Source organism: Hemitrygon akajei, chromosome 4, assembly GCF_048418815.1.
Source record: "Hemitrygon akajei chromosome 4, sHemAka1.3, whole genome shotgun sequence".
Taxonomy (NCBI): domain Eukaryota; kingdom Metazoa; phylum Chordata; class Chondrichthyes; order Myliobatiformes; family Dasyatidae; genus Hemitrygon; species Hemitrygon akajei.
This window is the reverse complement of record NC_133127.1, coordinates 86,060,900-86,084,253: the sequence shown is the minus strand read 5'-3', so window position 1 is coordinate 86,084,253 and position 23,354 is coordinate 86,060,900. Positions and strand designations below refer to the sequence as shown.

Genomic DNA, 23,354 nt, shown 5'->3' with positions numbered 1-23,354 from the left:
GCTCGTCACATTACAGCTATAGAAATTTGTGAGAGTCTTCACTGACATACCAATTCTCCTCAAACTCCTAATGAAAAATAGCCGCCTTTATAATTACATCAACATGTTGTTCCCAGGATAGAACCTCAGAGATGTTGACCCCTCCCCTCCCAGAAATTCACCCTTTCCACTGCCGATCCATCATTGAGGACTGATAAGTGTTCCCTCGATTTACCCTTCCTGAAGTCCACAATCAATTCCTTGGTCATACTGATGTTGACTACCAGGTTGTTGCTGTGACACCACTCAACCTGCTGAACTATCTCACTCCTGTATACATCCTCCTCACAATGTGAAATTCTGCCAAAAGTATTTGTGTTGTCGGCAAATTTATGGATAGCATTTGAGCTGTGCCTAGCCACACAATCATGGTGGTAGAAAGAGTAGTGCTAAGGGCTAAGCACGCATCCTTGAGGTGCACCAGAGTTGATTGTCAATGAGAAGGGGTTGATATTTCTGATCAGCACAGACTGTGGTCTCCCAGAGAAGAAGTCAAAGATCCAGTTGCAGAGAGAGGTACAGAGGGCCAGGTTTTGGAGCCTGTCGATTAGAAGGTATGATTGTGTTGAACACTGAGCAGTATTCAATACACAACAGTGTGCCATAAGTATTGCTATTGCCCAGGTGACCCAAGGCCGAATGGAGAGCCAGTGAAATTTCATTCACTGTAGACAAATTACAGTGGATTTTGCTTAGGCAGTATATGATTCTAACCTCTCAAGCATCTCAGGACAAGAGATGTATGAGCACCACTGGGCAATAGTTGTTAAGGCAGCTCACCCTGCTCTTCCTGGGCACTGGTATGAGGTTGCCCTTTTGAAGCAGGTGGGAACCTCTGACTGCAGCAGTGAGAGATTACAGACCTCCTTGAACACTCTCACCAATTGGCTGGCACAGGCATGTCAGGTACAAAGACTCCCTTAGTCTTTCTACTCTACTGCCTCCTTTTATTTGTGTTCCTCGACGTCCTCTTGCTCCTTCTCCTCCTTGTGTCTGGCAAATGGAAAGAGAAATGCTCTCCAAATGATGTAGAAGGGCAGTAGCAGAAGTGAGATGCACAGGTAAGCTACACCCAGAATACCTTCATGATCATTGAGAAGCATACATCACAGTGGAAGTATATACTGCATATAAATTCAATAAGTCTACTGTAGTCACAGCAAAACATTGTAATTAGTATTCCTGACATCTTCTGTATGAGCTTTTGCTTTGTGTGGTTGTGTCCCCATAGTCTATCTGCCCCTAAGGAGGAGGAGGATGGAGTCCTTCAGCCTGGAGAGATGCTGACAGGTTGCATTCCCTCCTGGTTCTTTTGTCTCTTTTTTCACTATTTCGACCTAAATATGGGAGATTCAGTGACCTTTACATTGTTTTATTTTTAGACACTTGGCCACTGGAAGGGACAAGAAGTAGAAGGCCAGTGGAGGAGAAAGTTGTGTAGATGGCAATGGTTTTTAATATTGGTCCTGAAGAAGTTTCACTCCTGGAGGCTCGATGATGCAAACACCAAAAGGCATCATAGTAACAAACACCTTCAGAAGCATAGAACCACCTCAGAGAATGACAATTACAGTCCCAAGCCTCCTTCTGCCAGGATCTTCTCATGGTAGCTCTGACAACTCACTTGGCCCTCCTAGTGGTCATGTTCTGCCTCTTGCAATGGCTTTTTAAATTTTATATTTATAGTCCCTTATAACATGCTCTATGCTAACATACTGTAGATTTACTTGAACAGTTGAACGTATTCTTTGATGTCAAAAAGGCTACTTAAATGACTTTATAAAGCCATGAAACAGAATTTCAGTATGACCCATCTTATAATAGTGGAATTTCCACAGGCTCCTTATCTATTCATGCTTTGGTTTAGTTAATAACACCTGTAATTTTTTTATATAGTCTGAAAGTTGGAGATGCAAGTCCATCTACAGAGAAGTTGCGACTACAATTTAGGCTGCTTTTTAGATGATATATTAAATGAGGGAATTAAAAATTTTTTAAAAATTGTAGGTGCTGGAAGTCTAAATTTAAATTTTAAAGTAAATTTATTATCAAAGTACATATATGTCACCATATACTACCTTGCAATTCATTTTCTTGCAGGCATTCACAGACTGAAACGGAAACAAAAGCTCATGAAACACATTATAGATTAGGTGGCATCTGTGATATGAGAACTAAAGTTAACGATTAGTACCAGAGACCCTTCAGATGTCACCTGACAGTTTACATCATTTGCTGTTTCTACTTTATGTAAATTCAGATCCCTGGTGTTATCAGGATGTGTAAGTTCTGATAAGTTGCATGGGACAGTTACCCCAAGTCTTCTATCGAATTTTGATATCACAATCAGCATCATTAAAAAGCACATAATATGATTATTTTCACATCATTGTGGGAACCTTCTGTGTGCAATTCAACTGTCAAATATTTCAACAGTGCTAACACTTTTAAAGTAATTTAATGTCCATAAACTCCTTTGGGTGGTACTTTAAAGGAGTGAATAGTGATATAGAAATACTTAATATAGTGTCTTTCAAAGTGTATGTGGCAATTCTGGGGAACTTTGTGAAGCTTTGTCAATTAAGGTAAAGTCGAGGCATCACTGGGAAATACTTGTGGAGTTCTCAGAACATGGGCAGAATAAACTTTGTAAGAACAGAAACATCTGTACCATAAAACATCCTAATTGTCTTGGCTCTGTCAAAAGGTGCAACAGGACCTTTAATTAGTGCTGATCCGGCCCTACAGCAAACATCCAGAGCAACAAGAACATCCAGAAGAGCAAACATTATTGATTTCACGTTTTTAGGCGGAGTCCTATTGATGCCCCTAGGTCAAAGGAATGAGCAGCTGGATTGAGCTCCTTCCTGTTTCCATGTGATAGGGAGATGGAGTGAGGCCCGTCTGTTTCCATTGGATGAGCAAGTTGGCATAGATCTGCATTGAACTGTGGGAAAAGTTTGAGAGGCTGGATGGCCTACTTCTACTTAGATTTTCTTGTGTTCATTTGTTTCAGTATCTGTTTCCATGGGATTAGCAGAGAGAGTGAGGGTGGTCTAGCAAGCACCACCTGCATCCGGAAAAAAATGAATTAAAAATAACTTTTCCAAGAATAAAAATTGAGGATTGAATAGCACATAATTTTTCAAGTGTTCATTTAAATGTTTGGTTAATGAAGAATGTCATTTATCTGAATTTTTATCTGCTTTTGGGAAACTGAAGTCAAGATAATTTAAATATCAGACTGGTTACTCCATGCAATTGCTTACATTCCCAATTATTTTAAAGTAATCTTCATCTTAGCTTATAAATATATTTATCACTTTTACTCCCAAGATGAACATATTCTTGAAATTAATCTCTCGTGCCTGCTTGGATGCTGCAGCAAGACACAGGATGGGAACAAACACATCTATGTCTCAAGCAGATCAGGAAATCAGATCAACTTTATTCCAGCAATCTAATCTACTCACTTTTCCCTGGAAGTTGTTTACTCCCCAAACACAGAGGAAAACAAACCTGTGCCTGGTTAATTAAATTCATCATACTTTGTCTACAATAAATAAAGAACTGGGTTTGTTGCAAAGGCAAATAAATCCTTTAACCTTCATAGAGATGAAGAAACAACAGCGCAAAAGGAACACATGGTTTCCTGCACCTATCAGCTATAATTCTGTTGCCTTTGCACTATGAAATGGATAGTGAACTCGGTCTGTTTTATGGAAATAACCTTTCATTCATTTTTCACAGAGTTATTAAACATTGATTGCTATAGTGTTCATTAAAACATTTAGGTTTCGACAGGAGTGGTTCTGAAGTGGTACTTTTTCTCCTTACAGAAACTCTAGGGCTGTACCAGATCTCTTAAAGCATCTACAATAAAGCTCTATTAATTCACACAATGAACATTCTCAAGGGCTGTACAGCTATTACTCGTGAAGTAACCATGGAAGCATTTCATTTCTTTCAGTTTGGATATATATTTTAAAGATGTTTTGCACTACCAATATAGAATATTCAAGACAATATTTCTATAGGTTCCACTATTTTTGGTAGCATTAGTTTAACATAATTAATATAATTTGATTTACAATTCAGTTTTGATGTGATACGAATGCCTCAGCGAACCACAGTCCTGTAGGTGCAGTCAGTGGGGGCACAGTGATTCTGTTAATAGAGTTCCTGTCTCACAGCTCCAGGGAGATGGATTCGATCCTGATCACCTGCACAATCAGTGTCAAGTTCAAATTGTCCCACTGTGACCACATAGATCTCCCCCCCATGTGTTCCAGGTTTTTACCCATAGCCAAAGCCATGTAGGTTAAAACATTAATTGGCCAACATAACTTGTTCCTAGTGAGTGGTAGAATTTGATGGTGGTGGTGGGAGCTGGGGCACAGAGGGAAGGACAATGGCATCGTGTGGTAGGGAGAAGGAGAAGTGAGGAGAATAAAACTCGATTAGTACTGGCATAGTCTAAGTGAGAGTGTGGACTCAGTAGGCTAAAGAGCTTGTTTCTGTACTTATCTGCCTATCACTTTAATGTTTGTTCCTACAAAAAACACAGACTTTGATTGACAGCCAGCATTCGGTGAGGAATGCTAATAGAAATCTACTCTGCCATGGACGTGTCCTATTATTGCAGCAATATTAGATGTAAACATGAAACACCAGCCCTCCCTGATGACCTTCCAATATTTACACCTGAGTGATATACAGCACCAAATATTTCTCAGTCTTATGCATTCTATCTGAGCCATCTTGCATTTTTAAGAAATCAAAAGGACAGACTTTGAAAACGTCCATGGTTAATATCCTGTCCTAACATCAGCAAGAGCCCACTGACTCTGCTGATTTTAACATGGTGCTTCAGGTCAAAAACAACCGAGTCCGTTTTCACAGATGCATGTTGCTCAGTACACCATTAGGATAAGACAGAACTTTTACCCAGCAGCTTGACTCCGATCTATTTCCCATGTGATCAACCCAGCAAGGAAAGGACAACAGCCAAAACAGAGCCCAAAAGGTTGTTTTTACCTTCTTTGTGAAAATAGGAGGTGTAGGAGCCATGGTCATAGCTTGTGACTTCCTGATGAGTGATACCTTGTCAGTTTCTGTTGAGTTTGGCCAACGCATTTTAAGCCCCTTACACACAAGAGTATACAACTCTGCATAGATTGCTTCCAACCCCTAAGAAATTTGTTTATGAATTGAAAAGTAAATTCTGAAATACATGAATAATGCAAAATAATGGGAAAAATAAATACTGAATTTTGAATAGTTGATGAACAGAAGTTTGTAGAAATTAGTTTCATTTGCTTCCTTCACAAATACAGTTAATATATTAGTGTAATCCAAGCAGCACCAATGTAACATCACCCCAATCATCTCTCATACCATTGTTGCAAGACCCTCCTTGCTCCTACTCTCATTGCTCTCCCTTGCCCGATAATCACATATTCTCCATTTCCTTCTCTCACTCCCACTTCCCTTCTTCACTCCATCCCCTCTATTTCAACCTCTTTCCCACCAACCTTGTTCCACAACATGAAAGCTCCCTCCATCCCTCCCTCCCTCATTCTCTGACCCCTTTCTTCTCCTAGTCCACTTCTATTTACTCCTTTCTTTACTCCCATCTCTCCTATTTCTCTTCTATTTACCCCTATTCTCACTCCAGCACTTGCCCTCTCCTTCCCACACACTTCCTTCCCATCTCTCTACATCACCCCTGTCTCCTCCCTTTCTCTACCTCTTTCTCAATTACCTCTCTCACTTACCCTCCTCCCAACTTCTCTTCACTACCTTTCTCTGCTGTGTATTTAATATTTGTTAATAATATTTAAGTAATATTGCAAATATAGTATTTGATCAAGCAATCTTTGTTGTTTAAATAATTTATAATGAGTTATATGCAAATATACATGCATGGCATACGTAATCACAAAGCCAAGTCATCTACTCTTGTCTCGCTTAAAGTAAAACTAAGAATGCATACGAGTTATCCCTGCTCCATGTTTTTTTCTTTTTTGTTAGTTTTTTGTGTTTTGGAGTTATAAAATATAACAGCAATGTCGGCGGAGTTTTAAATGAATCCAAGATGACTATAGACTTGTCGAAGTACAACAAGACATTCAAGTTAAAGAAAAGCACACTGAGAAATGGTCAAGAAAGAAAATAGTTCAGCGAGTGCTTCGTTGGGAGGAGACAGAGATGTTTGACTTTAAAGCAGGCAGAAAATGGACAAATCCACAGATTTATAAACTGAAAGTACTGGGTGATAATAATCATAGATTAAAAGAAACACAGAAATGGTTCTGATTGATTGCACAAGAGCTAACTGGATTTTGTATACAGAAGAAATTGAACAGATTTTTTAAAAAAACAAATTGAGTAGCCAATGAAAAACAAAAAATCAGTTGTGCTGAATGCATTCCATGGAAAAGCATACAGTTGCTTAGGAATTTGTCTGGTCCAACAAAACTCACCAAAATGAGCTTTGCTGATATCATGAAAGTCATGCAGGAACACTTAGAACTGAAACCATTGCTGACTGCTGAATGCCATTGATTTTATAGGTAAAATCAAAAGGAAGATACATTTCACTGTACATAGCTGAATGGAATTAGCTGTTGAGCATTGTCAGGTCCATGACAGGCTTAATGAGGCACTGAAAGATTGTGTGTGTGTGTGTGTGTGTGTGTGTGTGTGTGTGTGTGTGTGTGTGTGTGTGTGTGTGTGTGTGTGTGTGTGTGTGTGTGTGTGTGTGTGTGTGTGTGTGTGTGTGTGTGTGTGTGTGTGTGTGTGTGTTTGCTCACAGGATGTGTGTGAAGAGTCTAGTGCAGTAGTGTAGTGGTGCTTGTAGTCAGTGCATGTTGCATGCTGTATGCCACATAGTGCTCTCTGCTTGCTACTCTCTGCTTACAGCTATTGCCGCTGGCTAACCTTCTCAACAGAGGGTGAAAAGAGGAGCTGAGTGTGTAAGCCTCCTCCTGCCAGTACAGAGCCTCTCCGCCACCAAGACTTCTGCAGTGCCTCCTCAGGGCCACACACGTAAACTGGGTATCTTATAGTCCCAGGCTAAACTACAGGGGATCTCGGAGCAGCAGTGGGCCCCAGAGATATGGCGTGCAGGCCCACCACTGTGTGGACATGCCCTGGCGCCCATCAACCACTGTTCCAGCTGTGGGTGAATAGCCCCACTGCCTTGTGGTAAGTCTGTTGAGACAAGGCTAAGGGAGCATACCCCAACAGAAAAGCAATGCGCTGGCGACGCGCAATAGGCGGGCCTTAACAGACCAAGGACCCAGCAGCCTCCTGCAGCCAAGATGTGGGACCGGTTCTCCTGGGTTCACCCTTGCCACTGGGACTTAGCTCATCATGGTGAAGGTAGTGCTACTGGGGATGGCGCACCCCCTGGGACACTTTAATATCTTCCTTGTGCAGGTCTCCACCTCTGACCACGGTGAACAACACCTGGACCTTACATATGGTCAAAGTCTGACTGCGATGAGGTGTCTGGCAATGGGAGCAGGTACAAATGGACTGGGAGCTCCTAGTCAGAACCCTGAATGGCAGCAGCACAGGGTATTTTGTCACTAGCAGCTGGGACTGAGTGGCAGCTGTTTTCCGCAGTCCCCTGTGCGACTGAGCAGCCCTATTTAGGGACCGCACTGCTCACCCCAACTGGGGAAAGGCCTAGAAAAGGTGGCCTAAAGATTGCGCATTCAATCACTCACCTGGATAGGTTACCACACCTGTCGGGCTATTCCACTATTGCGGTCGAAATAAGAAACAATACAACCTAAAACTGGCAACATGGAATGTAAGGACTCTCCTGGACTCGTATGGCATCTCTGTCAGACCTCACCGGATAACAGCCTTGATCGCTGCTGAGCTGAGGCGCTACCACATCGACATTGCTGCCTCGAGTGAGACGAGGCTCCTGGGTGAAGGCTCTTTACCAGAGGAAAGGATGGGTTACACCTTCTTCTGGTATAGTTTCCCCCCAGGTGGACAACATCTCCACAGAGTAGGATTGGCCATCAAGAACACCTTTCTACCAAGTCTCACAGAAACACCTGTTGGCATTAGTGAAAGACTAATGACCCTCCGTATCCCCCTGGCAAAGAAATGTTATGCCACGCTTCTCAGTGCCTACGCATCAGCTTTGCCACCTGAGAATGAGACCAAGGAATGCTTTTATCAGACATTGGATGAAGCTCTTTGCCGGATCCCTAAAAATGATAAGATCCTTTTGCTTGTGGACTTCAACGCTATAGTGGGACAGAACAACAGGATATGGAGTGGAGTGCTAGGTAGGCATGGTATTGGCAATGTGAATGCAAATGGCATGTGGCTGCTTACTCTTTGCTCTGAGCATAACATCACCATAACCAACACCATCTTCCAGCAGAAGGCAAAATATAATACTTCATGGATGCACCCTTGCTCTAAACATTGGCACATGATCAACTTCATCATTGTGAGACATAGTGACATCAAGGATGTTCTCATCACCCGTGCCATGAGAGGTGCAGAGTGCTGGACTGACCATCGTATGATTGAGGCCAAGCTCCATATGAAAGTGCACCCCCCCACCCCCCCCCCCGCCGCTGCAAAAGCCCAATAAAAAGCAGCTAAATTGCAACCGCCTGAGAAACACAGAAGCAAGAAGTGAGTTTCGACGCATCCTAGCTGAGAAACTGAGTGAGCTGGAACCTTGTCTGAGATACCATGGAACAACAGTGGACCTATATCAGCTCTGTGCTCTAAGAGGCAGCAGCCCAATCCATCGGCCATAAGAGCAGGAACCACCAAGACTGGTTTGACGATAACTCAGACGCCATCCACAACTTGCTTAAGGACATGCACAAAGCACACCGGGGCTTTAGATAACCCTTCATCCACCGGCATCAGGCAGCATTGGCAGGCAGCTCGGGGGAAAGCGCAAAAGGCAACACGGGCCATACCAAATGAGCAGTGGGCTGAAAAGGCACATGAAATCCAGTCCTTTGCCAATAATAATGACATGCATGATTTTTTACAATGCTGTCAAAACCATCTACGGCCCAATAAATCGATGCGTTACTCCTCTGAAAACAGCAGATGGCCTAACATTTCTGAAGAATCAGAATACCATTCTGCTGAGGTGGGCTGAGCATTTTAACACCCTGCTTAATCAGGATTCTGACGCAGACCCCACCATCCTGGACGAACTGCCTGAGCTTCCTCCTATCCACGACCTCAGTCTACCACCAACCTTCCAGGAGTTTCCATCAGCTGTCCATTCCCTTAAGAACAACAAGTCCCCTGGCACTGACAATATCCCTGCCGAGTTACTGAAGAACGGAGGGTACATGTGTATGTGCACCCTCTACCAGTACATTACCAAGGCCTGGACTGACGAGAACATCCCACATCAATGGAGAAATGCAAACATCATTGTCATTTGTAAGAACAAGGGTGACAAGGCCATCTGCGGCAATAGTAGGGGCATATCTCTCCTTTCTGTTGCTAGAAAGGTCCTGGCTAAGGTTGATGCTTCAGAGGCTTATCAGCAACATCACTGAGTCAATACAAAGTATACTGCAGATGCTGTGGTCAAATCAAGACGTACAAAAAAGCTGGATGAACTCAGCAGGTTGGGCAGCATCCGTTGAAAGGAGCAGTCAATGTTTCGGGTCGAGACCCTTCGTCAGGATCCTTTTTTGTACGTCATTGAGTCGATGCTGCCTGAATCGCAGTGTGGATTTAGGAAGACTAGGAGTATGATCGACATGATCTTCACAGCCCAGCAGCTTCAGAAAAATTGCTGGGAGCAACATCAGGACCTGTTTATGGCCTTTGTCAACCTCTCCAAAGCACTCGACACTGTGCAAAGAGAGCTCTTATGGGATGTCCTCCTCCGGTTTGGCTGTCCCAATAAATTTGTTAACATCCTCCGCCAGTTCCACGATGGGATGACTGCTCGGGTGACCACAGGAGGACAAGAGTCTGAGCCCTTCCTTGTAAGCACAGGGTTGAGGCAGGGGTGTGTACTAGCGCCAGTGCTCTTTAACATCTTCCTCCTGTGTGTTACCAAGCTTCTCCACAATGAGATTGAAGACAGCAGCGGTGTGGCAGTGGACGTCAGATTAGATGGCAACCTCTTTAACATCAGGAGGCTCCACGCAACCACCAAACTCCATAGAGAGTGGATTCTGGAGCTGCAGTATGCAGACGACTGTGCTCTTGTGGCCCAGACTCCGGAGGATCTTCAGACTGTCCTTGCTGTGGCGGTGAGAGCATACGGCAGTATGGGGCTGACCGTCAATACCACCAAGACAGAAGTGGTTTGTCAATGGAGTACCAGTGTCCCACCCACCCTACCTGCCTTCACTGTTGGTGATGAAAAGCTGTCAGTAGTGCCATCTTCAAATATCTGGGGAGCATTCTCTCTGAGGATAGCGGCATTGACAACAACATCCAGAGCCTCATTAAACAGGCATCAGCTGCCTTTGGGAGACTTCAACATAGAGTCTTTCAGAACAGGAGCCTCCGTCCCTCCACAAAGGTTGTTGTACACCAAGCGGTTTGTGTCACCACCCTCCTTTATAGCTGTGTAGCTTGGGTAACCTACAGCCATCACATCAAGTCCTTGGAGCGCTTCCACAGAAGCTGCCTTCAGCGCATCCTGGGAATTACCTGGCGTGAGCGGGTGCCTCACACTGAAATACTTGTAAAGTCCAACTGCAGAAGTATTGAGGCCATGATCACCCAGCGTCAGCTGCAGTGGCTGGGGCACGTGATAAGGATGCCCCCATGTCAGCTACCCCGCAGAGTGTTATACGGCCAGTTACATCATGGTCGATGCTCAGCTGGAGGGCCGAAGAAACGCTATAAGGATCAGATGAAGAATGCTTTAAGGAAGTGCAAGATCAGACCCGAGGACCTGGAGGATGTTGCTGCTGACCGTAACACTTGGCGACAGCTGTGTAGGGATGGGTTCGTATTCTGGAGATGGAAAGAACAACCAGAAGACAGCAGAAGAGAGCCAGGAGAAATGCAGCCATGGTTGCCATCACTACCACATATACATGTCCCATCTGCAATAGAACTTGTGAGTCCAGGATAGGACTGTATAGTCATCAAAGCTCTCACTGTTAAAGGAGTGGACATTGCCATCGGATTTCGATGGACAACCAACGGGGGAGGGGGGCGGAAGAGAGAGAGTATATATATATATATACACATACACACACATACAAGTTGAGAAGCATTTTATATTGAGCTGGAGTTCATAGCTAAGCAGAGAGGAGCATTATATTTTTAATATTTCAGTAATATTGTAAATACATTATTTGATTAAACATTCTTTTGTTATTTAAATAATTCATTATGGGTCATATGTAAACATACATGCATGGCATATGTCATTATGCCACTGTGACACTTGCACATCTCGCTAAAAGTAAAACAAAGAACATACACGAGGGGTAAATAAGAACTATACCCTGGGTTGGGGGTAAGAACTAATGCAACCCTCTCATTGGGGCTTGTTTGCAAACTTGTTTCTTTAACTAAATTTGCTAACAGCCACGTGACTCAGCGGTGAGAACACCACCTTTCATAAACTATATACATCTAGGTTTGGTATGATTTGGTTTTCAATGAAGCAGGAAAGTTGGGATGTTCCAATGAAGGAATATTGATTGTCATGAATACTGTCTAAATAATGCTCACACATAATTATCAGTCACCAAGAAATGACAGGATGTACACCAGCATAAAATTATAAAGAAAGGATATTTAACAATTTTTCAATTTTATCAAACAATTAACAGAAAAGCACGATAAAAGGGCCCATTACAGTTAAACAAGTCCAATGTGCACATAAGCATTGGAACTCATTTCTGGAATATTCGGATATATCGCTTTACTCACACGCTGAACCCACATTCTGTGTTAAAGGCACCAACTCAAGAGTATTGGCACCACCTCCTTAGAACTATTCATCTACATAAAGCACATTTTACAACAGGGTCTCTCCTTGGAGCGGCAGTCTGCATCTTCTCTTGTGCCCCATTCTGTAGCTCCTGCCAAAGGCCCCAAACCAAACCACTGTCCTTCACCCAGTCCTCTCAAATGTTCCTTGTCATTCCACTGGGCTGTAAGTTACAAGATGTACCAAGACAACCCCAACTGGCTGACGCAACGTTCCTAACTTGGACAACATGGCTCTTTATCTTTAGCCAAAGCCAAAACACTCTTACTAGCAGGACACACTGTTCTGCAGAAAACTGCTAAAATAAAAGTACTTCACAGCATAGCAGTAGAGATCTTAACCAGGGCATTATACTAAAAACATACATGAGGGGTTAGGGGTTTCCAACCTGTGTCTATGGACCTCTTGCTAAATGTTATTGGTCCATGGCATAAAAAAGGTTGGGAGCCCCTACCTTAGATGAACAAGTGTGCTCTACTTAGCAGCACCTACATATGATCTTGGCACTGAAGCATCTGGAAACTCATTGTAATGTGCTGAACAATGGCAGTACAGTGGTTGCTCATAACTTTAAAGCCACTTTATCATCTATTCATTTTCTTGGAAACACAAGAGTTCATTCTGATAAGTAACACTGATAAAAATGACCACAAAGAATTAATATTCATGTATTTCTGAGTGAAACTTTCACAAAGGAATATCTTCATCGATTTACAATGAAACAGTGGATTTGGGTTTGATTCCAGGCTATTATAGTTCTGTACATTTTAATTCCTTTTTATTGGGAACTCTGAATTGAACTAAATGCAATTATGACTGTCTCAAAGAAGCTTTCTAAACCAATTGGCCACTCAGTTCCTTGAAATCATTATTCTTCATCCTTAAAATGAGACGCTTGTTGTGCAAGTTTCATTGTCCAATCTTCTTGATTTAATAGAATAATTCTCTTGAAATATTGTGTCTACTTAATTGTACAGATGGAGCTAGATTAGAAAATATTCAATTATCAAACCTTTCTTTAATAAACTTTTTGAAAATGTAGTAATCATTCCAAATATAAAATGTTGCTTCTTTATCATGTTTTAGTAAGCAATGTTTCTTAAATTCTGGGTTCCTTCCATTTTCTGGTATACTTTGAGTAAATGAAAATACATTTGGAAATCAATCCTAATTATTTATTTTTCCAATCTGCATTCTTTTAACATACCTCAGTAGGAAATATTTGCTGAGCTTTACTTATTGGAACATTGTATGAACACCTGTTAAATCTTACCAATAATAAACTATCTTCATAGTATAAATATTGCAGGATATGGGTTAGAATTTTTTGCACTTCAGTTTGTACAAGAACATCATGTACAGCAGAATCCATTCACGGTCTTGGAAACATACACGATTCATGCTGATTATAAAAATCACAGGAATGCTGAGAGGTTTAACATACGTGTCTTTCTGGCTGAGTCTTCCACAAAAAGAGATGAGATGTCTTCATCCACTCCTGCGTCATTCTTGGCAATGCAAGTATAAGCTCCAGTATCTTCATAGCGCACATTGCTAATGTGCACTCCACTTCCATTTGCTACAAATGAAAATCACATGTCACTCTATTTATTTTCATAATTTCCATTACTGTACAATCATATTAAAAGATGCTATCTAGATTTTAGATATTTCAATACTTTGGCATGCTAAAACTGCACTGCATAAAAGACTAATGCCCTTTCAGATGATTATGAAAATGGTCAAAATACACTGGAAACAGGGTCAAAATACACTAGAAACTAACACCCAGAAACCTGTTGCAAAACAGGACTTACACAGTTCCCAATGGGATCAAACTTAGCTGAATGCAGCTTCTGACAATTTGCTATGTAGCAAGCAGAGAAGGGTATCATCAGGGGTTCCGGACCTTTTTTTTTTGCCACAGTGCCTTACCATTAACCAAGGGGTCCATGGACCTCAGGTTGGGAACTCTTGCCAAGGAGAAATCGATATTCATGCCATCAGGTTGGAGGCTACTCAGGCGGAATATAAGGTGTTGTTCCTCCACCCTGACAGTGGCCTCATCTTGGCACAAGAGGAGGCCATGGATTGACATGTCAGAATGGGAATGGGAATGGAAATTAAAATGTAGGCCACCAGTAAGTCCCATTTGTGGCAGATGGAGTGGAGATGCTCGATGAAGTGGTCCCCCATTGATGTCAGGCTTCACTGATGTACAGGAGGTTATCTCAGTAGGTTAGCAGCCTCTGTAGAGATAAAACTGGAGTTTACATTTCTGATCTTTGACCTTTCACAATAATGCTGCATTCCTAACTCTGTTTTTCTCTCTCTGCAAATGCTACCTGACCTGCTGAGTACTTACACCATTCTCATTTTTAATTTCAGATTCACATAATTTATAGTTTTGTTTTAATTTCCTCTTTTCAATTACTAAAGGAAATTGCCTCGGTACATTTTGACCAGAAAATTGGGCCAAATTAAATCAGCAAATTAGTCCAATTTCAATCATCAGCTACATAATGGAAAACGTCACTGCATTTGCTACTAAGCTGCATTTATTCACTCAGAAGTGTTCCTGGATAGTCGTTTTGTGTTCACCAGGATAATTCCATTCTGGACCTCATCACAGACTTACACAAGTCCAAAACATGGATAGGTGTACTGAATTCAGTGGACGAGCTGGGAGCTACCGACCTTGACATCCAAGTAACATTTGATTGAGTGCAGCCTCAAGAACTTCTGGTGAAACTAGTTAAAGGACACCACAGCAAAAACACACTAATGGTTGAAGTCATACCTCACACAAAAGAAGGTGACAGCAGTTTCCGGACAACAATCATTCATTCTTACCCCAGGATATTACTGCAGCAGTTGGTGGTGGGGGGGGGGGGCACCCTTAGCTTTGACTTTCCTTCTATCGTGAGGTTAGAAGTGGATTATTTTTTAAGGTTTGCAAGATATTTATTTCATTCATAATACTTTGACAAATGGAGTAGCCCATGCCTGCACCCAGCAACAGGTTAACAACACTCAGGCATAGTGTGATATTTGGCAAAAATACATCCACACAACTGAAGTATCAGGCAACACCTATCTCAAAATCAAGTCTAAACTGCTGCTTTTTTCATTCTATCGCAGCAATAGAAAACCTTTTGAGAGTGTATACCCAAGTTGCTTATAATCTTCTAAAAATTCTCTCACATGCCATGGTAACTTTGAGCAGAGATTGTTATTGATTAATGAATTAGTAACAATAATTACAACCTTTTTTAAGGAAAAAGGATGATTCCTGTTGCTTATTTATGTGTTTCATTGTAATGCTATTAATAAGAGTATAATGAAGACAGATAGAAATAAATGAAGCATTTTAGAAAACCTGTTTAAATGATTATTAATCTTTTAAAAAGACAGGTGAAAAAATATTTCCAAAGGGTATTGTTATGGTACCTCATATATAACATAAAGTGTGAACTTGAAATTAGAAGCTTTGGTGTATATTCATAAAAGGTCAAGAATAGGAAAATAATTACACTTTACTCCATAACACTATTGTTGCTTCACTAATGATGACAAATATTTTATATCTGGCCTGTAATATACAAAGCATTAGTTTCATCAGTAAGTTTACTCCAATAATTAGACTTGACCGAGTTCATCACTGAAAATGCCTCAGAAAAATCATATCAATGAAAATACTATTAATATTACCATTGCAAGATTTGTCAGACAGTTAAGTTTCAGGAATTGATTCCAGAGTCTCACAACCTCATTGTCTGGATTTTTATGTTTTGACTTACTATGTTTTGACTCACTAACCAACCTCTTCCATTGACTTCAAGAGATCAAAGGACAGATTACACCCCTCCCCCCCCTCCATATACATGGAGAGGTAGTGGAAAGTGTGGAAAACCTAAAGTTCCTTGGAGTTATGTTGTCAAAACAGCTGGCATGGACCAACAACACCTCACTGCTTGTAAAAAAGGCATAACAAAGACTCTTCGTCCTCAGAAAGCTGAAACAAGCCAAACTCCCACAAAAGCTGTTGCTTAACTTCTACAGAAGCACAATTGAAACCATCCTGACCAACAGCGCCACAGTGTGGTGTGCCAGCTGCACAGCCGCTGAGTGACAAGACTTGCATCGCAAGGTGAAGGCGGCCCAGCAAATTGTCAGGATGAAGCTCCTAGGACTGGACACCATCTATTCCAACAGACTCAGGAGGAAAGAAATCAGCATAACCGGAGACACCACACACCCCGGCCACTCCCTGTTTGACCCACTGCCGTCCAGCCAAAGGTTCAGGACACTAAAAGCCAGAACAAATAGGCTGAGGAACAGCTTCTACCCCAGAGCTGTGGCCTCCATCACACCACTCCCACAGAACAATGACTGAAACTGTGAGCACACACAAGGACTCAAATACTTGCACTAATGGCACTTTGTGCATTACTGTGATATTCTGGTGCAGCTACAACTTATTTTCTGCTACTTATCTATTTAATACTGTTTTTCTATTACTCTTGTTTTTATCTACCGCTTTATTTAATTGCCTGAGAGGAAGCCAAAAAGAGTTTCATTGTAACTATGTATAATGACAATAAAGATCAATTCAATTTCCAATTCAGCTCTTAAATTAACAGATTATTTCCTCCAAATTTGAGCTACTTTCTAAGTCAATCAATTGCATTTCAAAATTTTCTGAATTAATCAACTGCAACATTTCCGGATTCAGTTCATCTACTGTTACATTCTCTGCAAACTTTATAAACTTTGCAGCTTCTTCACATGGCTTGGAATTTAATAAATCGTTAAGGAAATTGTTCAGTAGTTGAACCAATGATGATTAAAAATTGCTTTGGAAGGTTTGAATGTCTGCCTTTTGGGAAATTTCAATATCTGCTATGTATTTCTTTAGATCTGGAAGTATTTAAAAACACTATTTTAGGACAGAATCTCTACTAAGCCAACAAACACTGTTGTACATAAATAGTCCTGTGCACAATGCATTCAGTAAATTCTGAAATTGTTTTTTTTTTCCAAAGCATGCCCAGAGTTAAATTTAATTACCTTGGTTACAATTTGCATCATTTCTTCAAGTTTCTAAGGCCAGCTTTTGCACACGAAGCCATATAATGAAAGTCTGTCAGTGGAAGCCCAATATATTTTGCAAACAGATTGATAACACCTGTTTTTTTTTTACCAACTATGCTGGGTGGATCTTTGGTTAACATGGAAACTAATATTGAAGGGTTAATGTGTCAACCAGAAAATCGTTGAAGTACTGCCTTACATATTTCAACCCTGGTGGTATATTCAGGTAGCATTAACCAGTTATTTGTGTATTTCATTACCCCTACAAGATCAAGCAATAATGGTTAGCCCAGCTGATGATAAGTCCATAAGACAATAAGACGTAGGAACAGAATCAGGCCACTTGGCCCATTGAGTCTGCTCCACCATTTCATCATGGCTGATTCAATTTTCTTCTCAGCCCCAATCTTCCGCCTTCTCCCTGTATCGCTTCATGCCCTGACCAATCAAGAATCTATCAACGAGGGGACGTCACGTGATGATGTAGGATTGAGACGTAGAAATCCAGCTCTCCCGTAAAAAACTAATAAAATAGTGTTTAAGTGAAGAAAGGTTAGTAAATACTTTCTAAAAACTACTTATAAGTGTTATGTGCGCAGCCCCCTCCTTTGTGAGAATCGCAAGAGCACTAAAGGGAGGGTGAGTCAGTGGACCCAGGAAATGGGAGAGAGACGTGCTGGATGCTTCGTTCCTTGGAGACACATTTGTGGATCGGGGACTAGTATACGTGCAAGCCCTCGGGCAAAGTGGACTGGTTGAGAGAGAGATTGCATCATCCACTAACCTGATTGACATCTTCAATCCTGCCAGTCAGGATAAAAGAGAGGCTGTAGGAACAGCCCCCTCAGACACACCAGAAGAGACGCTAGCGATCTCGTAATAGCAGGCAGCCATTTGAAGGAAGTCACGTGCGTTCGGTTCCCGTGCCTGGGAGCTGGTGGCGGATACCACAGAAACGATTTTCTTGAACTAACAATGGGGAACCAACTCCCCCGACTCAACGGATTGGCCTCATCAAAAGACCCGAGCAGGTTTCTTTTTCTCACAAATCTCTCTCTCTCTCCAACAAGTGAAAACCCAGCGGTCCCCAAAAACCAGAAGCCTGCAGGAACTGCGTGACTCTTATATTTCTAACGGACAATATATTACCCCCTAGACAAATGATAGAGCTATTTCTTATTGATGATTATTACTATACCTGTGTTTAAGATTGAGTATTGACGACGTATATTATCTGAATGTTTGTATTAACCTTATTTTTGTGCCTCTTTATAAATAAAGACTTTTAAAAATAGTACCATCAGACTTCAACAGACCTCTCTATCTTTGCTGGTAAGTGACCCAGTTATGGGGTACGTAACATAAGCTACTCAGGATCATTTTTAGATATGCCTCCTGAACAGAAACAGAAGAGAACTACTACTTTGAAGACAGCCTGAGTTGGAAAAGAACAAGGCCCGACCATTATGACGGAGCCCCGTGCTCAGGTTAGACCTCTTTTCGGTGAAATGCATTTAGCCACTGGCGGTGCAGAACAGGAAACTGCGACAACATCAACAGTCTCCAAGAAAAAGCAGCAGGAACTGTACATGCGTGAAGAAAAGGATATGCGCAAACAGATGCGAATCAAACTACAAGTTCCAGCTGCAATTGAAAGTGAAAGTGAACCGGAAGTAGAAGCGGAGTCTCTGGACAACACAGATGAGGAAGAAGAGGAACCGGAAGAAATCAAAAAGAGAAAAAGAGAGAACCTTCTGAAGACATAAGAGAAGCTTTGATACAAATAATGTATGAATTAAAAGCAATAAAGATTACGCTTGATAAAGTTGTGAAAAAACAGGAGAAAACGGATAAGAAAGTTAAAAAGCTGGAACAAATAATGGGAGACACCACTGATAGAATGAAAAAAAATGGAATATAATATCCTTGCCTGGACATCAGAAAGAAAACAGTTGCTGGAAAAAGTGGATGTGTCTGAAAATTTTAGCAGACAAAATAATTTTAAGATTGTTGGTCTTAAAGAAGGTATAGAGGGAGAAGATCCAATAAAATTCTTTCAAAAATGGATCCCGGAGACTTTGGAAATGGAAGAAGGAGGTCAGTTAATTGAAATCGAAAGGGCCCATAGAGCTTTAAGACCAAAACCCCAACAAGATCAAAATCCACAATCAATCTTGATAAAATGCTTAAGATATCAAGATAAAGAAAGGATTCTGAAGGCAGCTGCTCAAGGTGCCAGAAAGGGAAACGGGCCATTGATGATAGAAAGGACAAGAGTTTTTTTTCTATCCCGATATAATTTATAACCTTTTGAAGCGGAGGAAGGAATTTAACCCAGTGAAAAAAATCTTATGGAAAAAGGGTTATAAATTTATATTATGCTACCCAGCAATGCTGGTACTTTTTTTGGATGATGAAGAAAGAAGATTTTTTACTGATTATCGGAAAGCAGAGGAGTTTGCACAAGAACTTCCAAATATTCGCTAGACACAATAAAGAATTTATGGAAATGAAATGGATTAAAGATGAAGATTGAGACTGGGAATGGATTTGATGGACATTTAAGGGTAGAAGAATATATAAATATATTTTAACTATACGATAGAAGGGGATGAAGGTAAAAATTTAAATATTAATTAGGAGTAGTGATATTAATTTTTTTCTTCTCTTATATATGTTTTTTTTTCTATTACGGGGTAGCTGGAGGAACTTCTGATCGATTGCTACGGAATTCATGTGTGTAATCATGGCAATTGCCATGACCCGTAAAATGGAGGGGGGTAATGTTGTGATTTTTTTCTAATCACAACATTAGTAGGGGGGTATTTTGTTATCTTTTTTAAATAATTTATCTTTTTTCTACTTTTCTTTCTTTGCCTGGATGATTGGGGGGAGACACATATCAACATGGAAAATCTTAAAGAGATTCCCCAAGGTACTATAAGAGCTGAGATATTATATACTGTTATAGATTGGAGTAACCTTGTTAAAAACAATGATTAATTTACTGAATTTTTAAAGTTTTAATGTTAATTGGCTTAATGGACCTGTGAAAAGAAGAAGAGTTCTAACATACATTAAGAAAATGAAAGTAGATATAGCATTTTTGCAGGAAAAACATTTAACAGAGACAGAACATCAGAAATTAAAGAGAGATTGGGTCGGGAATGCTATTGCAGCTTCATTCAATTCAAAGGCAAGGGGAGTTGCAATTTTGGTTAATAAAACCTTACCAATTAAAAGACAAAATGTATTAATTGACTCTGCAGGGAGATATGTGATTATATATTGTCAAATTTTTTCGGAGTTATGGACTCTTATGAATATTTATGCACCAAATGAAAATTATACAACATGTATACAAGAAACTTTTTTGAATTTGGCTGATACACATGATAAAATATTAATAGGTGGAGATTTTAACTTTTGTTTAGATCCAGTTTTAGATAGATCAACTAAGGCTATTACAAAATCAAAAGTAGTAAAACTAACTTTATCATTGATGAAAGATTTAAATTTGATTGATATATGGAGAAGAATTAATCCAAGAGAAAGAGATTATTCATTTTATTCAAATAGACATAAAACTTATTCAAGAATAGATTTTTTTCTATTATCAGCGAATATTCAAGATAGAGTGAAAAGTATGGAATACAAAGCGAGAATTCTGTCAGATCATTCCCCTTTGATAATGACAATGATAATGATGGATAAGGAAGAATTGATTTACAGATGGAGATTTAATTCAATATTATTAAGACGACAAGATTTTTGTGATTTTATGGAAAAACAGATTCAGTTTTTTTAGATACAAATTCACATTCAGTTGATGATAAATTTGTATTATAGAAAGCGATGAAAGCATATTTGAGGGGCCAGATAATAAGTTATACTTCTAAAATTAAGAAAGAATATATGGTAGAAATGGATCAATTGGAAAAAGAGATTGTAAAATTAGAAAAAGAATCTCAAAGATATATGACAGAAGAACAACGAAGACAACTTGTTAATAAGAAGTTACAATACAATACAATCCAGACATACCAAACAGAAAAAGCAATTATGAGAACTAAGCAGAGATATTATGAATTAGGTGAAAGATTACACAAGGTTCTTGCTTGGCAGTTGAAAACAGAGCAGGCTTCCAAAACGATAAATGCAATTAGAACAAATGCAAATAAAATTACTTATGAACCTTTAGAAATTAATGAAACCTTTAAAAATTTTTATTCTGAATTATATCAATCTGAATCACAAAATGATGTTGATGAGATAGGAAGATTTTTATCACAAATAACTCTTCCAAAATTGAATTCAGAAGAACAGAAGGGATTAGATGTGCCTTTTACATTAAAAGAGGTCAAAGAAGCTCTAGGGACACTTCAGAATAATAAATCTCCAGGAGAGGATGGTTTTCCACCTGAATTTTATAAAAAGTTTAAGGATTTATTAACCCCTCCTTTTATGGAGTTAATATATCAAGCGGAAAGAATACATAAACTTCCAGAATCATTTTCGACAGTGATTCTAACAGTATTATCAAAAAAAGATAGAGATCCTGTAAAACCAACATCATATAAGCCTATTTCTTTGTTGAGTACGGACTATAAAATAATAGCAAAAATTTTATCTAATAGAATATCTAAATATTTACCAAAATTAATACATATGGATCAAACAGGATTTATTAAAAATAGACAATCGGCAGATAATGTAACTCGGTTACTTAGTATAATTCACTTGGCACAAAAGAGGGATGAAATGAGTGTGGCAGTTGCTTTGGATGCAGAAAAAGCATTTGATAGATTGGAATGGGATTTTTTGTTTAAAGTATTGGAAAAATATGGATTAGGAGAATTTTTTATAAACTGGATTACAACCTTAAATACTAGTCCTAAAGCTAAAGTAGTGACAAATGGCCAAATTTCAGCACCATTTCAATTAACAACGTCAACTAGACAAGGTTGCCCATTATCACCTGCTCTTATTTGTACTAGCAATAGAACCTTTAGCTGAATTAATTAGAACTGATTCAGATATTATGAATTTTAAAGTTAATCGGGAAGAATATAAGATTAATCTATTTGCTGATGATGTTCTGATTTATTTAACAAATCCATTAAATTCGTTGCGTAAGTTATCTTTTAGGTTGGAAGAATATGGGAAAATATCAGGGTATAAAATAAATTGGGATAAAAGTGAAATTTTACCCCTTACTAAAGGAGATTATAGTCAATGTCGACTAGTAACTCAATTTAGATGGCCGATAAATGGTATAAAATATTTAGGTATAAGAGTTGATAACGATATAAAGAATTTATATAAATTAAATTATATGCCATTATTGAAAAAAATTCAAGAAGATCTTGATAAATGGATGATGTTACCAATAACATTAGTAGGTAGAGTCAATGCTGTAAAAAAGAATATATTTCCTAGATTACAGTATTTATTCCAAACACTACCAATACAAATGCCGTAGAAATTTTTTCAAGAGTTGAATAAAGTTATGAGGAAGTTTCTTTGGAAAGGTAAGATGTCAAGACTATCATTGGAAAAATTGACATGTTAGTTTGATCTAGGAGGGTTACAACTCCCAAATTTTAAGAATTATTATAAAGCAAATCAACTTAGATTCATTTCGTCTTTTTTTGCTCAAGATAAACTGGCATGGATTAGAATAGAGTTAGTTAAGATAGGAGAAAATATACCAGAAGATTTTATATATAAATGGGAATCTAAATGGATACGGGAAAAGAAAGAATCCCTTATATTAAAACATTTAATTGATTTATGGAATAAGATAAATGTTGATGATGAGATAAAGAAATCTTTATTAGCAAAGAGACCTTTAATTCAAAATAGACTCATTCCTTTTACAATGGATAATCAACTTTTATATAACTGGTTTCAAAAAGGGATTAGATATATAGGAGATTGTTTTGAAGGAGGTATATTGATGTTATTTGATCAATTAAAGAATACATATAAAATATCAAATAACACTCTTTTCTGTTATTTTCAATTAAAGAGCTATTTAAGAGATAAACTGGGTCATACAATGTTAATGCCAAAACCCAATGAAATAGAGACTTTAATTCAAAAATGAAAAATTTAAAAATTTATGTCTTGTATGTATAATTTGAATCAAAAACAGACAAATAAACCAGGAATCCATAAGTCAAGACAAAAATGGGAAACTGATTTGAATATTAAAATTGATGTAACAAATTGGTCA

At 39.3% G+C, this 23,354-nt stretch overlaps 1 protein-coding gene across 2 annotated transcripts in view; it reads right to left on the bottom strand.

Annotated features, from left to right (window-relative positions):
- The window catches only part of fstl5 (follistatin-like 5), a 793,070-nt gene that overhangs the window by 98,621 nt on the left and 671,095 nt on the right, over positions 1 to 23,354 (bottom strand). For both annotated transcript variants that reach the window (XM_073042992.1, XM_073042993.1), the window contains exon 10: positions 13,467 to 13,601. In XM_073042992.1, the coding sequence (XP_072899093.1) occupies positions 13,467 to 13,601 (135 nt within the window). The remainder of the gene's footprint in view (positions 1 to 13,466; positions 13,602 to 23,354) is intronic.